The sequence below is a fragment of the Pinus tabuliformis genome, chromosome 2_2 (genome assembly GCF_031772625.1).
Source record: "Pinus tabuliformis cultivar Carrire ecotype Pingquan chromosome 2_2, CPIR1, whole genome shotgun sequence".
Classification (NCBI taxonomy): Eukaryota; Viridiplantae; Streptophyta; class Pinopsida; order Pinales; family Pinaceae; genus Pinus; species Pinus tabuliformis.
The window spans coordinates 525,771,477-525,794,579 of record NC_142300.1 but is presented as its reverse complement, the minus strand read 5'-3'; the positions used below and the strand labels follow the sequence as shown (position 1 = coordinate 525,794,579).

General features: G+C 36.4%; 1 protein-coding gene across 1 annotated transcript in view; it reads right to left on the bottom strand.

Annotated features, from left to right (window-relative positions):
• LOC149193664 (3-dehydroquinate synthase) overlaps positions 1 to 23,103 on the bottom strand; it is a 71,087-nt gene that overhangs the window by 12,767 nt on the left and 35,217 nt on the right. The window contains exons 3-5 of the mRNA XM_089404869.1: positions 17,341 to 17,508; positions 16,998 to 17,224; positions 16,783 to 16,906 (exon numbers count right to left, since the gene is read on the bottom strand). Of these exons, the coding sequence (XP_089260995.1) occupies positions 16,783 to 16,906; positions 16,998 to 17,224; positions 17,341 to 17,508 (519 nt within the window). The remainder of the gene's footprint in view (positions 1 to 16,782; positions 16,907 to 16,997; positions 17,225 to 17,340; positions 17,509 to 23,103) is intronic.

Genomic DNA, 23,103 nt, shown 5'->3' with positions numbered 1-23,103 from the left:
GCAGCAGAGTATGTCTAAAACTGAAGGAAAAGAGGGTAAGAAACATGACATTTAGGTGAGCCAACAAGGTTGGTCACTGGCAAACTGAACAAATAAAAAAAAATCCTCCTAGGGGTTACCCACTTGGGTTGGTAATAGTACTCACATAAAGCCATAGGCTTTCATAACTAACATGTTCAAATCTGAAAGTTCTATGCAAAAATTTAAAAATTCTTTGCAAAAAATTGAATGTTCTATGTTGTTACAATTACTTAGAATGCAGATTTCTTCATCACAACTTTTTAGATTAGCAATTGTAGATAGAACATAAACTTAAAGACCATATGAAGACAACCAAACACAAATAGGAGACACTATGAGTTAGGTCCAGTGACCAGCGAAAAACCCACAAGGGGAAAACCCAAATGATTCTTCTTCTATTAGATTTCTTCAATTGTTCAGCCTGTTGAAAAGTGTAACTAGGTTTGGTCTTCATAATGACATGTAATTGTGACTTTTGTAAAAGATGTAATAAAGGAAATGAATTTATTTTTGTATGCCTTGCTTCATAGGTTTCATGAGCAAGAGATTTTATTTGTTAGTGGCTCCCATTGAGAGCTTTAGGATTTATCATTAAGTCAAAGAGTTAATGTCATGTATGAAGAGCTCTTCTTGAGCATGAGTCAATGTATATGAGTCTATGAATATGTCTAGATAGCCCTCCAATGACAAGCACTTGCCATCCTCTTCTACGTCGACCTCCAAACTATGTGGAAGATCTCATGTTGGCTCACATCAATAGACACATCCATTCGTAATGTCATGTCGGCTTAATATATGGGACAGACTACTATATATAGGAGTCTAGGCTCGCATTTAAAAAAAGAACAATACTTCACATCTCTGAAATTTCAGTGAACTGGGACATCAGAAGAATTCGGATCATCTATATTTCGATAGAGGCTACAGTTGAAGGTTACAAGATCACAATTCTATGGAGAAGGGAATTCGGATCCCTCTTGAATGTAGATTACAGTGACAACAAAGATTAATCTCTGTATATACCACAGTCACAAGTTCAGATTCTTTCTATGGTCAACAGATTTCGGAAATTCTCTCTAAGTTTTCGGTAATGATGATCAGTGGAGCATCTCTATGATTCGGATGTGAGAACAGAGCTCGGTCTATCAGACAGGGGAAGAGATTGGGTATCTAAAGGTATTTGGATCTCTATACAGTTTGTGTTTCAGTAGCAACGAAGAAGATGAGACAGTTCATAGGGTACCACAGTCATATATTTCTATACTATGAAGGACATGACAGTGAGAAGAAGATCTTGAAGACAATGATGAAAGGATCTTCATAAGACAGTGATGTGAAGATGCAAAGAAGGTCGAAGTGAAGGAAGAATCACGAAGAAGAAAAGACAGTCAAGAGAAGCAGTGTCTTGGTCTTGGAGTGGCTAATAGGTCAAGGGTCTTGGTCTTGGTATTAGTCAATTGGAATCTCTATACGAAGAATTTGTGCGGGTTTTCCTCTCAAAAATTGAGAGGTTTTGGCCCTGGCTTATAGCCTACATGATGTGTCTCTTGCGTATTTATGTTCATGCATTGGTTACTATTTGATGAAGAAGAACAATAATAATCTAACGTCAAGAAGATCCTAATCTAAAGAAGTAAAAAGCATTCACAAACAGTCATTAATGGAAGAGAAATCCCATAATGCTAATGCCCTAGATTTCTCAACACAACAAAGTACACAGAGAGAGAGAATGAGAATGAATAAAGTCACCAATGTTTGATCAACTTGTAGCTGAAGTGCTCTTGCTCTTTGCTTGAAAATCTCCTCCTTCTCTTGATCAGATCTTGTCCTTCACACTTGCTACAGCTATTCATTTGTTCTTACTCTTCACTTGCTCTCACACTTCTCTTGCACACACTCAACACTAACTCTCCTTCTTCACAATGAACATGCTACATCAATTCTCACTTGCTCTTGCTTAAATAGATGAGAAATGAGAGAAGTTGCCAAATGAATTCATGCATTGAGCCAATAATAGGAGAATCGAATTCCATGAGAGAGGAGTTACTTGAGGAGAAGTGTAACTCATCCCAAGAATAGAGAGAGAGGCACACTGTCTTGAGGAGTTACAATTCGAAATTAAGGAGAGAGAGAGTTACACTTAGACACAAGAAAATATTTGGTGAGAGTTACAAATCGAATTGAATGGAGTTACAAGTGCATTTAATGAGGAGTTACACTTTTGCCATATATTGAATTAGTGAGGGAGAGTTGCATTCTCTTAAGTGTGGAATTACTATTTTATTCCAAGAGAAAGGTTCAATTTTCCAAGTAAGAGATTCTCAATTTAATTTACTTATTTCATGACAGAATTCGATTTTATTAATCCATTAAAAGTGAATGACTTTAGATTATTTTATAAATAGTAGTATCATAATAATAATAATAGTAAGGATAAAAATATTAATTTTTGACTTGTATAATCATGATTGATTTGATTTTAAAATGAATTCCATATGTTGAGTGATCATTTAAACATGACTTTCTATTTTTGGAAAGTCACTTCCAAATTGAGATATGACTTACTATTATATTAGAATTGTTAGAAATGAAATTTATTATAGGTGGTTCAAACAAAACTAAAAGATATGATTTCTTCTAGGAGAAATTCATCCTTGAGCTGTCAAATTTAACATTCCCTCTCAGCTAGGGAGGAATTTCTTTCTGCATCAAAGATCTTTGCTTCCTCTGATCTCTTTCATTCCTCTCAGTGCAACTCTACTCTATAACATTTGTAACAATGAAGTCGTGACCTAAAGAATAATCATCCACTTGACACAAATTTGGAAAGGAAATGCTCATCACATGTCACATAGACAAAGATTACACTCAACCAATTTTCATCTCAAAAAATTAAGTGATAGAACCAAGAATCAAATACAACCAAGTGTCAAGTGGTAGAACACCTGCATCCCAGACAAGTCACACAGACAAGTCTCACTAAACCTACTGGCCAGATAGGTGGCTCTTCCCACGTCCCAGACTATGGGTCGGATGTATACCGAGGCATACTCTTGTGGCGCACACTACAAAGAGGTCCCTCATCCTTAGGAGCTTTCCGGCATCATTCCCTAATCATGTGAGCTTTGATAGGGGGGAAAGGAAGCTCAATGTTCTCAATCAATTGTGACTACTTCCTAGAAGGGTCATGTCCATAAGTCCAAGTTGCTCTCTAAAAACCAAGAACTTTCCTTTCGATAAAGGCTTGGTAAGAATGTCAGTTATATGATCATCAATGGAGATGTGATTGAGCCTCACTGCTCTTCTCTGCACAATATCCTGGATATAGTGATACTTGATCTCAATATGCTTGGACTTGTCATGAAACACAGGAATTTTTGCAACACAAATCTCGCTCTTATTCTCACAATATATAACTCGTGTCTGGAACTTGCTCAAATAGTTCCCCAAAAAACTTTCTCAGCCAAACTACCTCACAGCTAGCCATGCTAGCAGCAATGTACTCAGTTTCAATTGTACTAAGAGCAACATACTTCTCCTTTCTACTCATCCAAGAGATCATGGCAGATCCCTAGCTAAACCAGCACCCAGAAGTGCAGCAAAGTTACCTACCCAATCAGCATCAGTATATCCATGAAGTCTTACATTTTTAGCAGTATATTTCAATCCTAGATTTATAGTTCCATGCAAGTATCTGAGTACATGTTTTGCAGCAATCCAGTGGTCATGAAAGGGATCAAATATATGTCGACTTAAAGTGTTTACAGCAAAGCATATATCAGGCCTAGTGTTTACCAAAAACATCAAAGCACCAATGAGTTGTCTATACTCTGTGGGATTTGCTAGACTAGGTCCTGCAACTTTGCCACATAATTTCTTAAAGTTCATTTCCATAGGAGTATGCATGGACTTACATTCTACCATAACAAATCTTTCAAGAAGCTTAACAACATATTTTCCTTGAGAAAGATAAATTTCACCAGGTCTTTGCCAGACCTCTAGACCCAGAAAGTAATGCATCAAACCAAGGTCTTTCATTTCAAATTCAGAAGCTAACTCTTTCTTACACTAGAGGATAAGAGGTTCTCCTTCTGTCAAAAATAAATCATCAACATACAATACCAAAATCAAAGGTATACCTTGGATTGTCTTAAAGTAGAGGTTTGGGTTTGCACTGTTTCTTGTGAAACCAAGCTTTATCAGGTAGCTATCAATGCGAGCATACCAAGCTTTCATCAGTCTACATACATGAGTTTCCATGTCATGCTCTTCAAAGCCTTGTGATTGTTCCACAAATACCTCTTCCATGAGGAAGCCATGCAAGAAAGTAATTTTCACATCCATTTGGTGAAGAGTCCATCCCTGGCTAGCAGTTAAGGCAACAATCGATCAAATAGTAGTATATCGAGCTACAGGTGCAAAAATTTCATCATAATTTATTCCCTCTTTCTGAGAGAAACCTCTAGCTACAAATCTAGTCTTATATTTTTCAATACTATCATCTTCACCATGTTTAATCTTAAAACACCATTTGGAAGTGACAACAAATTTACCTTGAGGTCTAGGAACCAATTCCCAGACATCATTCTAGATGATGGACTCGTATTCTTCAATCATACTTGTTCTTTTGCAGCGTCTTGAAAGGTGCATGGTTCTGCCTGAATGATGTTGCTCATGGCAGCAACATACCCTTGAAACTGACTTGGCTTCTTACTTTCTTTGAACGTTCCTCTTGGGGCAACATGTTGTTCAACATCTTGCAAGGTATCTCGCAGCCATAGTGGCCTCTTTCTGGTAGGAGGATCATGTGGTGGACGATCTAAAGGATCCATAGAACCCATTGGATTATTAGCAAGCTCATTCTCAGGTTCCGGTTCAGACTCAGATGCAACCTCTTTTTCATTAATAGCTTCTCTTTCAACAATGGCAAGAGGAGGAGTCTCTTGTTTTTCTAAGAGTTGCATCTTCATCAAATGTTACATCTCTGCTAAACTCTATAGTTCGTTGACCAAGTACATAAATTCTATAAGCTTTTGAATTATCACAATAACCAACAAACGTACATTTCTTACGTGAAGCTTCTAGCTTGTTCCTTTTCTCTTTTGGCACATGGAAGTATATAGGACAACCAAAGATTCTCAAATGACTCACCTCAAGCCTTTTACCAATGAAGACTTCTTCAGAAGTCTTATTGTTTAAGGCCTAATGAGGAGTTTTATTTTGTACGTAAACAACGGTATTTGCAGCTTCTCTCCACAAAAACTTTGGTAGCTTTTGATCATGCACCGTGGCTCTCTCTGCTTCCATAATGGTTCTATTCTTCCTCTCAGCCACACCATTTTGTTGTGCATTGTATGGCATGGTGGTTTCTTTCTTTATTATGACATCTTTGCAAAGATCATTAAAATCATTAGAGGTGAACTCTCCCCCATTATCAGATCTGAAAGCTTTGATCAGCTTTCCAGTTTGATTTCAATCAGAGCCTTGAAATCTTTGAACATGTCAAATGCTTCCCCTTTCTTTTTCAAAAAGAATATCCATGTCTTGCAAGAAAAATCATCAACAAAAAGCATGAAATACAAGTAGCCACCAAGAGAAGTAACAGAAAATTCCACATAAATCAGAATGTATGAGCTAAAGTACCTGAGTAGTTTTTGTTTTGCTTGAAGGAAATGGTTCCTTTATATGCTTTCCACTTGCACATCTTTGAGCAAACTCCTTCATGATCCATTCTGATCCCAGGCATTCCAAAAACCATTTTCCTTACATGAGGTAAGGTTTTGTAGTGTAGGTGAGCGAATCTTTTGTGCCATAGCTCACATTGAAGATTTGTATCATGGACCAGTGCATGAATGGGTTTACCATTGACTTTGTAAAGCCCTTCCAGGCATTCCAAAAACCATTTTCCTTACATGAGGTAAGGTTTTGTAGTGTAGGTGAGCTCACATTGAAGATTTGTATCATGGACCAGTGCATGAATGGGTTTACCATTGACTTTGTAAAGCCCTTCACATCTTGATCTAAGAGTGAAGGTTTTTCTAATACTTGAGTTCAAAGGCCAGGTTAGAACCTTTCCATTAATAAAAGCAGCTTTCATTCCTTTATCTTCTAGAGCAGACATGGATACAAGATTCTTTTTCAAACCATGTACATACAAAACTTCTTGCAGAAAAATAGATTTTCCATCATTTAACTGAAATGAAACTGGACCATAACCTTTAACTTGGTGACTAGAATTATTTCCAAGGACAACATTTCACTCTCAACTAAATTAGAGAGTGTTTCTTTGTAACCAGTAAAATGTTTGGAAGCACTACTATCAACTAACCAGCGATAAAATGAATCTGCATAAGAAAATATGGAAAGAGCAAAAACAAGAAAATATTATGATTGGGTTTTAGTTCCATTATTTCTATATCTTGGATTTCTTATCTTCTCAGGATGCCCTTTACTTTGATTTTCATAAGTATTTTCTATAATCATATTTGTTTTTGAATCTAGGTGTTCTTCTTCTTTCTTTACAATCACGAGCAAAGTGACCATGCTTTTGACAGTTAAAGCATCTAACTTTTGACATGTCTAGATTCCCTTTATTTGATTTGAAAGCAGATTTCTTTTATTACCTTTCTTTCTCTTGTCATAGGTTGTAAAAGCAGTAGGTTCTCCTTCTTCATGATGTGAAATTCTCCCTCTGGAGATCATTTTGGCCTCCTCTTGGATACACTTTCCCAGGAGCTCATCAAATGTGGGAATAGTGTTGATGTTGTTGATGGTGGTGATAAAAGTCTCCCAAACAGGAGAAAGGCCTCCAAGCGCAATCAACACCATTTCTTTGTTGGGTACAACTTCACCAATTGTTGACAGTTGATTCCTGATTTTAGTCATTCTCAAGAAGTATGCTTGAACCGTCTCTCCTCTATTCATCTTGATGTCCTTCAGTTGATTCTTCAAGGCAATAATCTGGTTCAAGTTACTAATTGCAAACATGCCAATTAGTTTGTCATACATTTCTTTAGATTTTTTCAAATCAGAAACATAAGTAATGAGATGATCATTAAGAGAATCAAGGATAATTTTTCTAGCTTTGATTTCACCCTTTTTATGTTTAGATTTGACAGCAGCACTTGAATTCTCTGGTAGATCAACTACTATGCCTTCAACATACTCCAAAACTTCGTGTTCTTCAAGACCAATATCTAGCCTTGCTTTCCATGGACCAATGTTTGAAGCATCATTCAGCATCTCTTCTATCTTGAAGTAGAATGAAGTCATCTTGATCAAAAAAACTTTGGCAGCAAGTGGGGTCTCTTCAAGTGATCTTTGGTTTCCTGATTCAGTAGAGAGATAAGCTTAAGGTGTTATGGTTTCTATGAACCTATCGTATATATTAGGCGATAATCGTGATATGTTATAAGAGCTTAGTTGTGTGTAGCAGGTCACAGGCTGTAGCCTACCAACCAGTAGTGAAGCTAAAGTCCGGAAGAGGAGAGAGTGAAGTGGTCCTTCGCTTTGCCTCTAATATCGCCAGATTTAGGAACCTTATTCCTTCCCGGACTTACTATTAACTATTTATTATCAATATTGGGATTTTATGGGTGCATCAGGTAACATCTAGCGAGCAAGCTAAGTCCTCCAGCCAGCCAAGAGACAAAACAGTTAGGCCAGCCCGGCCAGTAAAGAGAAAAGCCCAAAACTTACACTTACTTCTTGTGGGCTATTGGACTTGTCTTCACCAAAGCTTTGGTACCATGTTAAGATCTGAAAGTTCTATGTAGAAATTTAAAAATTCTTTGCAGAAACTTGAAAGTTTTATGTAAAAAACTGAATGTACTTGCAGAAAATTGAATGTACTTTGCAGAAAACTGAATGGAACCGAATGTACCGAGCAGAAAGTTGAATGTATATTGCAGAAAGTTGAATATACCTTGCCGAAAACTAAATGTACTTTGCAGAAAATTGAATGTTCTATGTTGTTACAATTACTTCAAATGCAGATTTCTTCATCACAACTTTTCAGATTATCAATTGTAGATAGAACGTAAACTTAAGGATCATATGATGACAGCCAAGCACAAATATGAGACACTAAGTGACCAGGGCAAAACCCACAAAGGGAAAACCGAAATGATTTTCTTCTTCTATTAGATTTCTTCAATTGTTCAGCAAAGTACAGAGAGTGTGAGAGAGAGAGAGACAATGAGAATGAATAACTGTAGGAATTTACGGGGTAAGTTCCTCAGACAGAACACCAAGGTCACCGCTCACAAACAGATCGCAGATCAATACACCAGTACTTTTGACGTGGTTAAAACCCTCAAAGAGGAAAACAGTCCACGGCCTGAGCCAACGCGGCCACTTCAGGCAATTTATTAATAAAAGAATGAAAATTTACATAAGCTTCTCTCATGAACGGTTAACCTACAAATGACCCTCCATGCTCTTTAAATAGAAATCATGGACCAATCGGGTGTTAAGCCACGGATCAAGTGTCGGTAATACCGAGGAGAGAATGAACTGTCGGATCACTACATATCGTGACCGTCGGATTGTAAGTTACAAAATGTACATAGTAAAGAAACACATTTTACCTAACTCTATACTAGACCAAGTTATACTTAACTATTTCCTTTGTGTCGGAATATCTTAACATCCCCCCTTAAGAACAACTTGGGATAGGATTGAAGGATTTACAAATATGACACAATAGGAGAAGGAAGGAGGCACTAGAGCCTATCCCCCCTTAGTGACAACTTCCTGAACTCCAACCATAAATCGAAGTTTAGTGAACTTCGCCTCTGTGAGAGCCCTTGTAAAGATGTCTGCAACTTGATCATCTGTTGAACAATATTGCACTTCAAGAACATGGTCATGAATGAGCTTTCTGATGAAGTGCATGTGCAGTTCAATGTGTTTGCTGCGCTGATGTTGGACTGGATCTTTGCATAGTTGAATGGCACTTTGATTATCACACCAAAGTGTAGTCGGATGTTGTTGCTGAAAGCCAAACTCTGACAGGATTTGACGAAGCCACAAGGCTTCCTTACTAGCTTCTACGACACCACGATACTCTGCTTCTGCTGAAGAAAGAGAAATGGCACCTTGTTTCTTGCAAGCCCATGTAATAGGTCCTGAACCAAGAGTGAACACATAACCTGCAGTAGACTTCCGATCATAAGGGTCACCAGCCCAATCGGAATCAGTGAAACCAACCAATAGAGGAGCTGCTTCGGCACTGTAATGAATCCCAAACTGAACTGTACCTCGAACATAACGAAGTATTCCTTTAGCTGCTTTCCAATGACTTTCACGTGGGTTTTGCATAAACCGAGCAACAAGGCCAACAGCAAAGGAAAGGTCAGGACGAGTATGGGTTAGAAACAAAAGTTTTCCTACAAGTTGACGATATAAGGTAGCATCAACTTCAGGAGAAGTACAAGTGACTGAAAGTTTGACTCCAGATTGAAAGGGAGAAGGGCTTGGCTTACAGTTTTCCATGTGAAAATGGCGTAGAATATCACAGGCATACTTGGACTGGGAAAGGGAAATACCTTCCTTGGATTGCAAGACTTGAAGACCAAGAAAATAATGTGAGTGTCCTAAGTCTGTCATTTCAAACTTCCTTTTAAGGCTAATCTTCACATGGTTTATAAGGTTGGGATCACTACCAGTTAGGATAAGATCATCAACATAAAGAACAAGAATGATAAGAGACTTGCCCACTTTCTTGGTGTAGACAGTATTGTCAGAACGACACCTAGAAAACCATTTTCTAAAAGAAAGTTATCCATTTTGGCATACCAAGCTCGAGGAGCTTGCTTGAGACCATAAAGGGATTTCTTAAGCCGACATACAAGGCTGGAGTCTGTTTGTATAAAGCCAATAGGTTGTTCCATATAGATTTCTTCATGCAAGTCCCCATGCAAGAAGGCAGATTTAACATCCATCTGATGGACTTCCCATTTGAAAGAGGCAGCAAGGGAAAGAACAAGGTGGATAGAGTTCATTTTGGCAACAGGGGAGAAAGTTTCAGTATAGTCAATGCCTTCAACTTGTGAAAAACCCTTAGCAACAAGACGAGCTTTATGTTTATCAACTTTCCCATCTGGTCCATACTTGGTTCTGTAAACCCATTTGCATCTAACAAGTTTTCGTCCCTTTGGTAGAGGAACAAGATCCCATGTATCATTTGCCAATAATGAATGATATTCTTCATTCATAGCTGCTTCCCAATCTGGATGGCCTGAAGCTTCTGCAAAGGTGTCAGGATCATAATTCACTGAAGCTTGAGCTAGTAAAGAAGAGGCTCTATCAAACTGAGAACGTGTACGTTGCTGATCTGTAGGATCACCGGCAAGATCACCTGCTGCATCCCGAGTAGCACGGACCCATTTTGGAAGCTGAGGAGCTGAAGGAGGATCCTGAGAAGGTGGGGAAGGATTTTCATCCTCGCTTTCATCATCTGAAGAAGAAATATTTTCAAAAGTAGAAGAGATAGGGAGAGGTGGCACATCCGCCGAACTAGGCTCGTAGGCTGATATATTTTCAGCAAACTTTACATCTCTTCTAATGATAACATTTTTGGACTTAAGTGGAATAAGTCTATATCCTTTGACATCTTCAGAATATCCAACAAAAATACATTTTTCACTCTTAGGTTCTAAAGCTTTATGTTTCTCATCTGGAATATGGGCCCATGCTTCACTTCCAAAAACACGAAAGTGACTTACATCTGGTTTAATTGAGCTCCATGCTTCTTCTGGAATGACATTCTTTAAAACCTTAGTAGGAGTGCGATTTATTATGTAATTTGCACAGTTAATTGCTTCTGCCCAATAATTAAGACTAAGTCCTTTAGATTGAAGCATACAATTAGCCATTTCCTTTAAGTTGCGATTCTTCCTTTCAGCTACACCATTTTGTTGTGGAGTATATGGAACAGTATGTTGCATTTGAATTCCATTCTCAGTGCAAAAGTTGATGAATTTTTTGTTAACATATTCTCCGCCATTATCAGATCTTAGCTTAAGAATTTGATGTCCAGATTGTTTTTCAACAAAGGCCTTAAAGGCCAAGAACATGTTAAATACTTCACTCTTGAGTTTTAAGAAGTATACCCAAGTGCGTCTGGAGAAATCATCAATGAAAGTTAAGAAATACTTGTAGCCAGAGAATGAAACAACTGGAAGTGGACCACATAAATCACTATGCACGAGCTGTAAAGGGGCTGCGGCGTGCCAAGAGGCACGTTTTTCAAAACTGTCCCGATGATGTTTTCCGAGTACACATCCGGAACAAACACCATCTCTGCAAGATACCATTGGAAGACCTATCACCATATTTTCTTTACATAGAGTCTGAAGAGAGCGATAGTTTAAGTGACCAAATCGCTCATGCCAAAGTTTGCTCACTTCATCATTATGAGCAACAAATACTGAGGGAAGATTTGATGACCCAAAGTTGTGAAACTTATACAACCTTGTAGAATCATCAGCAATGTCAGTAGCTAAAATCTGTCTAGGATCTCTTAGGTCCTTAATTACAACATCGTGAGGTGAAAAATCAACGATTTTACCTTCACCTGAATGGGTTATCTGATATACAGATAGAAGGTTGCAGGATAAGGTTGGAACACATAATACATCATTAAACTGGCCATTGTCTATATGAACAGTTCCAGTCCCTACAACACTAAGAGATCTATCATCACCAACATATATATTTTTGGTGTTACAATCATTTAAAGAAGAAAACATGGCTTTGTTTTTGGCCATGTGATAAGAAGCTCTAGAATCAATGAGCCACTCATGAGAATGAGAAGAAGAAGATACATTTAGTGCATAGCCAGACCGAGATGCTTGACAACCACATGCAGAAAGTGTCATTCCTGAAGATGAAGTTGAAGTTGAAGAGTGCTCCAAATAGATGTTATGCTTCTTCATTGCTGCTTCCAAGGCTTCCATCTTCTTAAAGCATTTGGATTCTAAGTGGCCATCTCGATTACAAAAGTTGTAATGTCTACCAGTCTTCTTCCCTTTGTTTTTATTTTTCTTATCATTTTGTTGAAATGATTTTTCATTTTGAGGTTGAGATTGCTTAGGACCCCTTGTTTGGTTTAGAACCATTCCTTTTAGGATACAATTTCTTAGGATTCTTTGGATTTGGTTGCTGCTAAGCGGCTAATGCTTTCTTAGAAGAGTTTCCAAGATTAAGAAGACCAAGGTGTAAGAGTTTTTCTTGTTCTCTTATTAAAGAACCACAAAAAGAATCAAAGGATGGGGACTTGTAGTCTTGTCCTTGAGAAATGAAGGCTTCTCTTGTAGAATGGAAGGTGGAAATAAACACAGAGTAGGCTGGTCCCAACTTAGTAAGAATGGAATAGATAAGGTTACTATCTTCTTTCTTAACTTTAACACCTTCCAAGAGAAGTCTAAGGGTCTTGAACTTGGACAAAAAATCTTCAATGCAAGAAAAATTATTGGGGTCCAATGTAAGCAACTCATTTTCAAGTTGATGGGCTCTAAGTTCATTTTTTATTCCAAAAACTTTAGTAATCTGTTTCAAGGCTTCATTAGGAGTATCAAGTTTTGCAATATGGAATCTAAGATCTGGAGAAATAGACATCCCTATCAACCCACGTGCTTGATCTTGCCTATTTTTCCATTTAGCTGCCTTATCTTCATCTTTCGGTTTGGTTTCTTGGCCTATGGCTATTCTGTAAAGACCTTTACTTCTAAGTAAATCCACAATGTAGGACCACCATTGGAAGTAGTTGGTGCTGTCAAGAATAACTTGGCATGGACTTTCCATTTTGACAGAAACTGAAACTATAGATGCTGAAACTAAGTGTTCCAATGGAAAGATCTCGAAAAATTACGTTGTTTCAAAAAAAACGGTTCTGAAAACGGCTTCCGGATGAAGAAGTTATGGCTTTTTGAAGAAAACTTGATGAAGATGCCGACGAAGTGCGGGAATGTGCAGAAATGAAAGATCCGCCCCCACAAAAAGGAGACTTGAACTCAAGACCTCTACTCTCATAAATTAGCTTTGGACCAAGTGAGCTATACAAAAAGTTTGTGAGAGAGAGAGGGGGGGTTGAAGCTTTGGGTTGCGTGCTTGCTTTGAGAAATCTCTTTTTCCCTACAAAACAAAAAACACAAAACCCAACACGGACATTAAAAAAAAAAAAAAACGAACCTTGCGGCTCGAAGTTAGCTTTAGCCGAGAACTAAATATTTCCCTCAATGTTTCTGATTTTCCGAGATCACACTAAGGCGCAGCGGAAAAGAGCATACGCATGAGAAAAATCCTTCCTTTCTGTTTCTGATTTGCCCAGATTGCACAGAGTCACGGGGCAAAGAGCATACACAGAAATGAAAGGTATAGATTCGGTAATAAAAAAGGCTAAATAAATTGAAACCGAAATAAACAGAGAGAAAATAACTGTAAACTGCAAATAAACACTGTATACCTCCAGATCTTAAAAATGACGCAGCTAGGGCTACCGGAAACCTTTTCGCAGGGGTTCCTCACTGGAACAGATGCTCCCAACACAACAGAGCAGTCCTCTCGGCCCGAAAGCAGTTAGAAACAGTAGATCTAGGAAACGGTAGTTGGATGCAGTTCTACCGGCTTTAGATTTGGATCACCAACGGACGCGGCCCTCAAATAGCTCTGATACCATGTAGGAATTTACAGGGTAAGTTCCTCAGAGAGAACACCAAAGGACACCGCTCACAAACAGATTGCAGATCAATACACCAGTACTTTTGACGTGGTTAAAACCCTCAAAGAGGGAAACAGTCCACGGCCTGAGCCAACGCGGCCACTTCAGGCAATTTATTAATAAAAGAATGAAAATTTACATAAGCTTCTCTCATGAACGGTTAACCTACAAATGACCCTCCATGCTCTTTAAATAGAGATAATGGACCAATCGGGTGTTAAGCCACGGATCAAGTGTCGGTAATACCGAGGAGAGAATGAACCGTCGGATCACTACATATCGTGACCGTCGGATTGTAAGTTACAAAATGTACATAGTAAAAAAACACACTTTACCCAACTCTATACTAGACCAAGTTATACTTAACTATTTCCTATGTGTCGGAATATCCTAACAATAACGTCACCAATGTTTGATCAACTTGGAGCTGAAGTATTCTTGCTCTTTGCTTGAAGATCTCCTCCTCTTGATCAGATCTTGTCCTTGACATTTGCTCCAACTCTTCCTTTGCTCTTACTCTTCACTTGCTCTCACACTTCTATTGCACACACTTAACACTAGCTCTCCTTATTCACAGTGAACATGCTACATCAACTCTCACTTGCTCTTGCTTAAATAGATGAGAAAGGAGAGAAGTTGCAAAATGAATTCACGCCTTGAGCCAATAATCGAATTCCATGAGGGAGAAGTTACTTGAGAAGTGTAACTCATCCCATGAATAGAGAGAGAGGCACACATGTCTTGACGAATGTAATGACCCACTTACAATTGCAAACAAAATACAAATATTAGCATACATATGGGACATCCATATGATAGCTACATATGCATGGGCCCACATGTATCGCACTATATATATACTGGTTAATACAGGGAAATGTCTAAATTAAGGTAATGAACTGATTATCAAAATAAATCCCTATCTCACCAAGATATAATGGGTATATCAAATTAGATATTTGATATGTATACCACCTTATATACATATATATGATAAATCTATAATTAAAAGAGTATGTTAATTTTAGATTTTACAAATTATATTAAAATTAATTAAATAATAATATAATTTAATTAATTAAATTAATTTATTAAATAATATAAATCTTAAATAAAACTAAATCCTACGTACTCAATAAAATCTTTAAAAATCAAATGAGATTTGGTTTCATAAAAAGTTCCACATAACATAAATAAGGACACTAAGATGGGAGGAAGATGATGGGAGAGAAATAAAAGGAGGGGAACCTTGGGAGAGAGGAGTGAGTGCAGGGAGGAGAAAATTACAGAGAAAGTCACAACTGAAAAGAGTCTCAATTGTTCTTAGGTTTTTGGGCATAGGGGACCGATTGCATCAATTGAGAAGCATTTTGGGATTGAGTACCTAGGTTGTACCCAGTTTGGCTAGGAGGTTTTAGTCTTTTGGTAGCAGGAGCGAGAGCGGGAGCAATTCTGAAGCATCTTCAACTACAGTAAACTAGGTAGGTACTCAACAACAAATTAATGAATTTCGATGTCATGAATTCTGGTCAAACTTTAAAGCATCTTTCATATTTTGTTTAGTGTAGATATTTGATTAAATAATTTGGAGCCCGACAACGATTTACAATTCGAATTAAGGAAAGAGAGAGTTACACTTAGACATGAGAGAATATTTGGTGAGAGTTACAAATCAAATTGAATGAGGGAGTTACAAGTGCATTTAATGAGGAGTTACACTTTTGCCATACATTGAATTAGTGAGGGAGAGTTACATTCTCTTAAGTCTGGAGTTATTATTTTATTCCAAGAGAGGGGTTCAAGTTGTCAAGTAAGAGATTCTCAATTTAATTTACTTATTTTGTAAGAGAACTCGATTTTAATTCTCAGTTTAATTTACTTATTTCGTGAGAGAACTCGATTTTATTAATCCATTGACTTTAGATTATTTTAGAAATAACAGTATCGTAATTATAATAATACTAGTAAGGATAAAAATATTAAAACTTGACTTGTATAATCATGATTGATTTGATTTTAAAATGGATTCCATATGTCGAGATCATCCTTGATCATTTAGACATGATTTTCTATTTTTGGAAAGTTACTTCCAAATTGAGATGTGACTTACTATTTTTGGAAAGTCATATTAAAATTGTTAGAAATGAAATTTCATTAGAGGTGATTCAAACAAAACTAGAAGATATTATTTCTTCTAAGAGAAATTCATCCCTGAGCTATCAAATTTTAACAAAAGGCACAAGGCCAAACAGTAAAAAGGACAAAAAGTAAATATATTAAAAGTTGCAATGATATGTTGTATGCAATCAAGAAAACCGAGTACCCTAATGAACATGACCCCACATAAAAATAGTAATTAGTTATATCATAGTACAAATCTTAACTGCTTTTAGTTAGGAATAGAAATAAATGGAGGTCATTACAGTTGAATGAAGAGACAAGTATCCTTCTATTGAATAAAATATTGGAGTACATATGTCAAAGGATAAGGTAGGGTTTCATCATCAATTCATTTATATATTTTTTCAGACATGCATCTTTCTTTCTTTGGAGTTTGACATCATGAAACTAATGAAGTAGAGCAGTCTATGTAGAAATCATTAAAAATGTAAAAGATCCAAAACTCCCTTAAAAAGTAGAAGACTTCCTTACAAAGTATGTTCACCTTAAACCTTCTTTGGATTCTAAAAAAGACGAAAAAAAATTAACACTATAGACAAACTCATTCCAATCAATTGACACATCATAGTCAAAGCCAAAACATGGAACAATAAAACCATCGGCCAAAGCATTGCACATTATTATTTCTCTCTCTTCACACAAGCATGTATGCATCTATATATGTATGTATGTATACATGTATGTCTGCATGTGTGTGAAGAGAGAGGGAGAGAGAGAAACTCAAGAACCACATATGCTTAGATATCTAGAGAGAGAGAAAGAGCCTCTAGAAGGCTACCATATAATAGCTAAACACTAACTTGCAGTGTGAAAGAGTCAAAAGAGAGAGAGAGAGAGAGAGAGAATTGCAAACCTACATGGCCAAATGTATGTCCCAGATTTAATGTGGCTCTCAGGCCACTCTCTTTCTCATCCAAGGACACTACTTCTGCTTTGTTCTCACACGAACGCTTGATAGCATAGGCCAATGCATTTGGATCCCTACACAATGTCTTTTACAGTTAAATGTATCTTTCACTTAGATCCAAAGTTAGATATGTTTGAACATTTGTGCTGAGAGAAATCACAATACCTTGCTAGCAAAGCTTCCATGTTCTTTTCTTGCCACTCAAAAAATGCAGCATCTCTGATTAGACCATATTTTATAATCTCAGCTATACCTGAAGCTAGTTCTCTATCTGGTAATGTCCTAAGTGTATCTGTGTCTACAAGTACACACTGAGGCTGGAAAAATGCACCAATCAAGTTCTTTCCCAACGGATGGTTTATTCCTGTTTTTCCTCCAACTGAAGAATCAACCTGCAGTCACAGGTGAAAGAGAATTATATATATATAGAGAGAGAGAGAGATGGGATGGGTATCCAAAGTTAAACATAAATCATAAGATAAGAAGCAATGGTGATAAATCATCGAACCTGAGACATCACTGTTGTTGGAATCTGAATAAAATTTACTCCACGCAAGAAGGAAGCAGCAGCAAAGCCACACATATCACCAATCACACCCCCTCCAAGAGCAATAAATGTACAGCGTCGATCCAGTCGTGTCTCAATAGCCTTGTCAAAGACCTTCATAAGAGTCCCCTGTATAGATCAACACGAGGAATGGTAAATGACAATAAGAATATAATGCATCATGCAGAGTTACTGGAATGTTGAGCACTGCTTGGATGGTAATAAAAGTGCAGAACACAAGACAAAAAAATTAATATGCAGCCAAAACATCTGCAAGGCTAGCACCTGTATCTAAAATATGAAATATGTAATTATAGTCAAGCATATTTATTGTTTAAACTTAGATATAAGGATCATTTCCAAAGGTAAAAATATTAAAAATTTAATAATGAAATTTACAAATCAAGTGCACTGTCATTCAAAAGGTTATTTGGCAGAGAGTGGGAACTCTTCAATTCGAAATCAGTCCATAAAGTAGGTGCATTCCAGTATGATAGTTTTAAAATAAATGTTGATCAATGGCATCCTATAAAATATTAATTTAGTCTTATAACTATATATGGAAGTAGTGCCTTCCGCCTATAGTTGCAACATTTTAATACATATACATCAAAAGAATTTCATTAGAAAGCTATAAAACCAAATTCAGCAAGACTCCGGAGAAAACGTAAAGAATTTAAAACTCAAGACAGCACCAAAGAAGCATATACATCAATTTGAAACTCTTCACGAGGGATAAAGGGAGAAAGGAGATGCACTCTGTGATGATACCCTATTTTGCTACCCTTAGTTGTAAATAGTTTTATATGTAATAACATGTAAATGCCTTGTAATTTTGATTTGGAGATTCAGTCCTGTAGACCATGTAAAAAGGACTCATAATGTGGCAGTACCAGTCCATGCCTTTCCAATCAACAAACGAGCCAAATTCACCATAAATGAACATAAACAACATAGATCTGGCTTCCAAAAGAAGATCTGCATACTATGAACACATCCCTGAGTGTAGAAGTGAAGATGCAGTGTATGTTTTCAAACATATACTAATTGAAATAATGACAAACACATGCCCACACTAATTCTTCTTTTTCCAAAATGATGTCCTATATTTACAACAACAAAAAAATACAAATGGCAAATCAAAAGGTGGAATAGTGTAACAATGAAACTTATATCTTCTTTCATAAGCTTACTAGGGCAGAAATAAAGCCTGAGCATGCTACTGAAACTAAGGTTTGAGCATCTTCTATCAGTAGGGCACCTTAGCCAACAATTCATGATGTAGCTCATCATACCACATGGCACAAAAAGCGGACAAGGACTAGGCTCTTGTTCAAAAACAGGATTACACCTAATCTTCTAGATGGAAAAAAAAAAGGCAGATACTCTCAAGCACTGTCAAATCCCAATGAAGAGAAAATACAATAGCTACAACAACCAAACATGATTGCATGCCAAATGAATCCTGCCCTAAAGAAGAACTGCATACCTGTCCTAGATGTGCTTCCAGGATATCTTCGAATACTAACATTCCCAAAACAGGTGCTTCATCATTCAAGAGTGGTGACAAATAGGGGAAGGACCATCAGAAAGCCCAATCTTTACCAACCATACCAACCAGGGATTAGAGGGGGGATTTCTGATAAATGACAAGCCAAACAAAGGCCCTCAGCTTATAAGAAAGCTGAACAGAATAAATATTGTGCAATTTACACATCTACCTGTCCTCGGAATCCTTCACAATAACCTTAAAATCTATGTTGCAAGACGACCCGTGCAGCAAAACAAAAGCCATGTACCCTGCATCCCCACGTTCTGGGAACTTTTAAACCCTTAGGAAACGTTTGGGGACTTGCTGGCTGTCCCCAAGGCATTCCCAACAGATTTCATGATGTTTTTGGCAAATTTCAAGGATTTTCTGGGCAGATTTCAGGGATAGTCCAAGCATATAGCTTCAATTTTGACAATCATGGACTTTGATGATTGAACAATATGATCATTTTTCCAATTCATTATTTTTGTAATGCATTGAAACTAAATTTTTCCCATCCATTACTTTTGTAATGCATTGAATCTAAGTTGCAGATCAAAACGTGGGTTTTGTATGATGGATTTCAATTTGGATTTTTGGTGATTTAATTATTGTATTTTCAATGGTAAAATTACAAGAAGCAGCCTCCATGTCAAGAAAACAGAAAATGCAACATTTCAAAATGCTTGTGGTTATTGCTCTTGTTCTTTCTCATTTTCAGATCATCTTAGCTTTTACATATTGTACAAGGGTTTCGAGGAGTCATTCAAGTTCAATGGCTTCCACCATCCCAACTTCAAGCATTGTGAAAACAATAAGATAGTGTGACTTGGATTGGGTACCAAATGTTTAAGTAAATTCCTATTCAACCCCCTTCTGTCCCCAGAATTTTCCCATCCCCAAAACTAGTGCAACATAGCCTAAAATCAACACCAAATCAAAAAGTTTCACCAACAATAGCAGCACCCCCCTAAATGAGGGGGTAAAGTTCTTTTTCTAATAAAACTTTAAATTTTATTAAATTGCTTATTAAATTAAAACAATGTTGCGAACATTGGCATCGGGATAAAATTGGCAAGGGTCCAAAAAACCAAAAAATCATAAATATCAAGAAAATATCGGTAAAAGATCGGCAAACATCGGCAAAATTAAGATACCATAAAAATATTTTTAAAAATCAGCAAACATCGGCTATGCCAAAAACTCATGATTTCAGGATAAAATCAGGATGTTATCAAGATGTTCGCAACATTGAATTAAAATAAGAACATCCCATACCCTCTTTTAATTTTTTTTAAAAGACTCTCCAAATATTTTTTTTAAGTTAAAAAGGTAAAAACATAACAACATTTAAAACCAATTTAACAAAAAATTTAAAACAATATATAAAAATAAATTAAATCATATTAAAGCTAACATACCATTTAACTAAAAATTAAAAAGAAAAAAAATATATACAAATAAATTAAATCATATTAAAGCTAAAGTATCATTTTTTTAAAATTGTAAAACAATATATTAAAAAAACCTATGGAATAAAATTTAAATAAAATAATTAACAAAACAAATAAAAGAATATTAAAAAGATTAGATCGGAATTTAAAAAAAAAAAAAAAGCAATTTGGTGTGGAGGGATTCCAAGAATCCCAACCTCGAACCCCCTGTTGACCACTCCGTGTCAACTACCCTATAGCAGCACACTTTTTCGCAAAGGGATTCCATCATGTTCGAGCATTCAGATCATCCTGGATTCATCAGTGATCACTTTGTCAGAGTTATAAACCCATTCTGCAGTTTGTAATGTAAATGATCTTAGTAAGACCATAAGTATGTAACAACCTAGGTAAACCTACTAATTTGGTGATGATTTTCAACCTAGGAAATTTTTCATCTCACTCATTCATTTGTGTTTCTAAACACAGATAATCAGCAGAGTTTTTCCCTCCAGCGTCACCCGAAAGCTAGGGTGGATTTTGTCGTCAAAATCTTAAGTGAGTCCTAGTGTTCTAATCGAATCTTCTATAAAAATAATTTGGGAATAACTTTAACTAATTGACTAAATTATTTTATTACAATTCACTTGGTCTACTAAATCATAGTGAGTCGCGGAATTGGGTAAAATAATTGAAGGTCTATAACGAATGGGTTTTCCCCCTTTGAGGGTTGAAATGTAATTATCTTATGTAAATAATATTTTAGCCATGGTGCTAAAATATTAGAGGGTTGGAAAAAATTATTAATCCCCTCATGTGTCAATTAATTAAATTTTCTGACAAAAATAAATTAAAAATCTTAAGCCAGAAATTTAATTAATTAAAGTCAAAATTAAAGTCTAGGGAAAATAAATTCTCCAAATAAAAAAATTCGTGGGTCCTAGATAAATTAATTTTTGGAGGTCCCCCACCAAGGGAATATTGAAAATTTCAAGAAATTTTGGACCCTTGGGCCTTGGTGGTTAAGTCAAAGTCAATTTTTTTAGGAAATTAGCTCAAAATAATTAATTTTGAGCTAATTAAAAATGAATTAAAAGATAAATTCGAAAATTCCTCAAAAAATAAATATTTTGATGGTGGAGATTAAAAGATAATCAAATCTTTATCAATAGTCGAGATTACTTTGACGGGGATCAAGCCAACTAGCCGTTTGGAGAATTTATCTATAAATTAGAGGTCATTTGTCTCACAAAGGATCCGATCTTTGAATCGTGTACTAGCTCTCGAAGCTCTCTTGTAATTTTTTCTGGAATAATAATAACGCAAAAGTCTTTGGGGTTTTCATTGATGGTGGTGTTTCTCTCCTACTTCTTATGGTAATATTATTCTTAATGCTCTGTTGAAGTATATTTTAGAAGTTGTTGATTATTAGCCTTTGTAGAATAACTTATTGCACATGCATCTTGCTTAAGCTATTGGATCTAAGATAGCATTTTCATTCAATTAAATTAGCAGATATCTCTAATTTTTTAGGATTAGAGTGTTATTTTATATCTTTATCAATCTGAAAACTTGATTTGAGTGTGCAGAGATCTCTTATATTAAAGAACTTGGGCGTGAAGGGAAGTCTTCAATTGAACCAGCCAACTCCTAAGGCATAAGATCTGAAGAGTCTTTCTGATTGAAATCCCAAGATTTATCTAACGAAGTTTCTCTTGCATGGTATCTTGGCTATTGTCTCATTTAAAATTATTTATCTTTTATATATTGTGCTCATAAAATAGATCTGGCTAGGAAGAGTTTATCTCTACTGTTCTAGGAGCAGAGTTAGACTCATACTCATATCCAGTAGATTTGTATTTATTTGTATAGATCTAAAGCTTTTGTAAAATAATTTGTAAATTCTAATTTTTGTTTGCAGTTGGGGTTTTGGATTCAAATTTTATTTTTGTACACGCTGGATTTTGGGTTTTTTATCTTTGTGCAGGAGAAGGTCTAAGCATCCTCAAGAGAAATATTGGGATCTCGAGTTAGATCTAGACCCTGGAGGGCAAGATTTAATCTCATATCTATTTGCAGCAATGTTGTGAACATCGCGATCAGGATTCAATCGGCAAGGGGAAAAAATCGGAAAATCAAGAAAAAAATCGGTAAAAATCAGGAAAAAAACGACAAATACAAAAATATTCATTTTTTTCAATTCTTTTAATATCTAAAGCATTTACAACATAAAATAAATGCATTGACACATAAATATGATAAAAGAACTAATATATAAGATGTGCAATATCATTTCTAGTGCTACATCACACATAACAGTGAATCATGTCTTGAATAGTGATTCCTGAGTCCCAACTCAACCTCAAAATATCAACAGAAAATATAATAATGTATCTCATATCATGAGTCATAATGTCGTATACAATGAAATGGACCAAATAACTCATACTATTAATTTCCTCTGCCCCTCTTGTGAGAAAATGTAATAGCTTTCCCTCTAGATGTAGATGGCGGTGGAGTTGGCAGTGGACTCTATTGTGCTCTAGACACTGAAGAACTAGGAGCTATAAGAGGTAGATCCTCTACTAGTGACAGGGGTAGCCTGGGTAGGTGGTGTCACCTCTTCCTCCTGTTGTTCCCTCCTCCTCCTCCTCCTCCTCCTGCTCTAACCAATCAACGGCAGACTCCATGAGAGGCCTCTCGACCTCAACCCTCCATGCAGTAGTGGTGTCAATCCCATCCAATGAAATGGCCTCCATA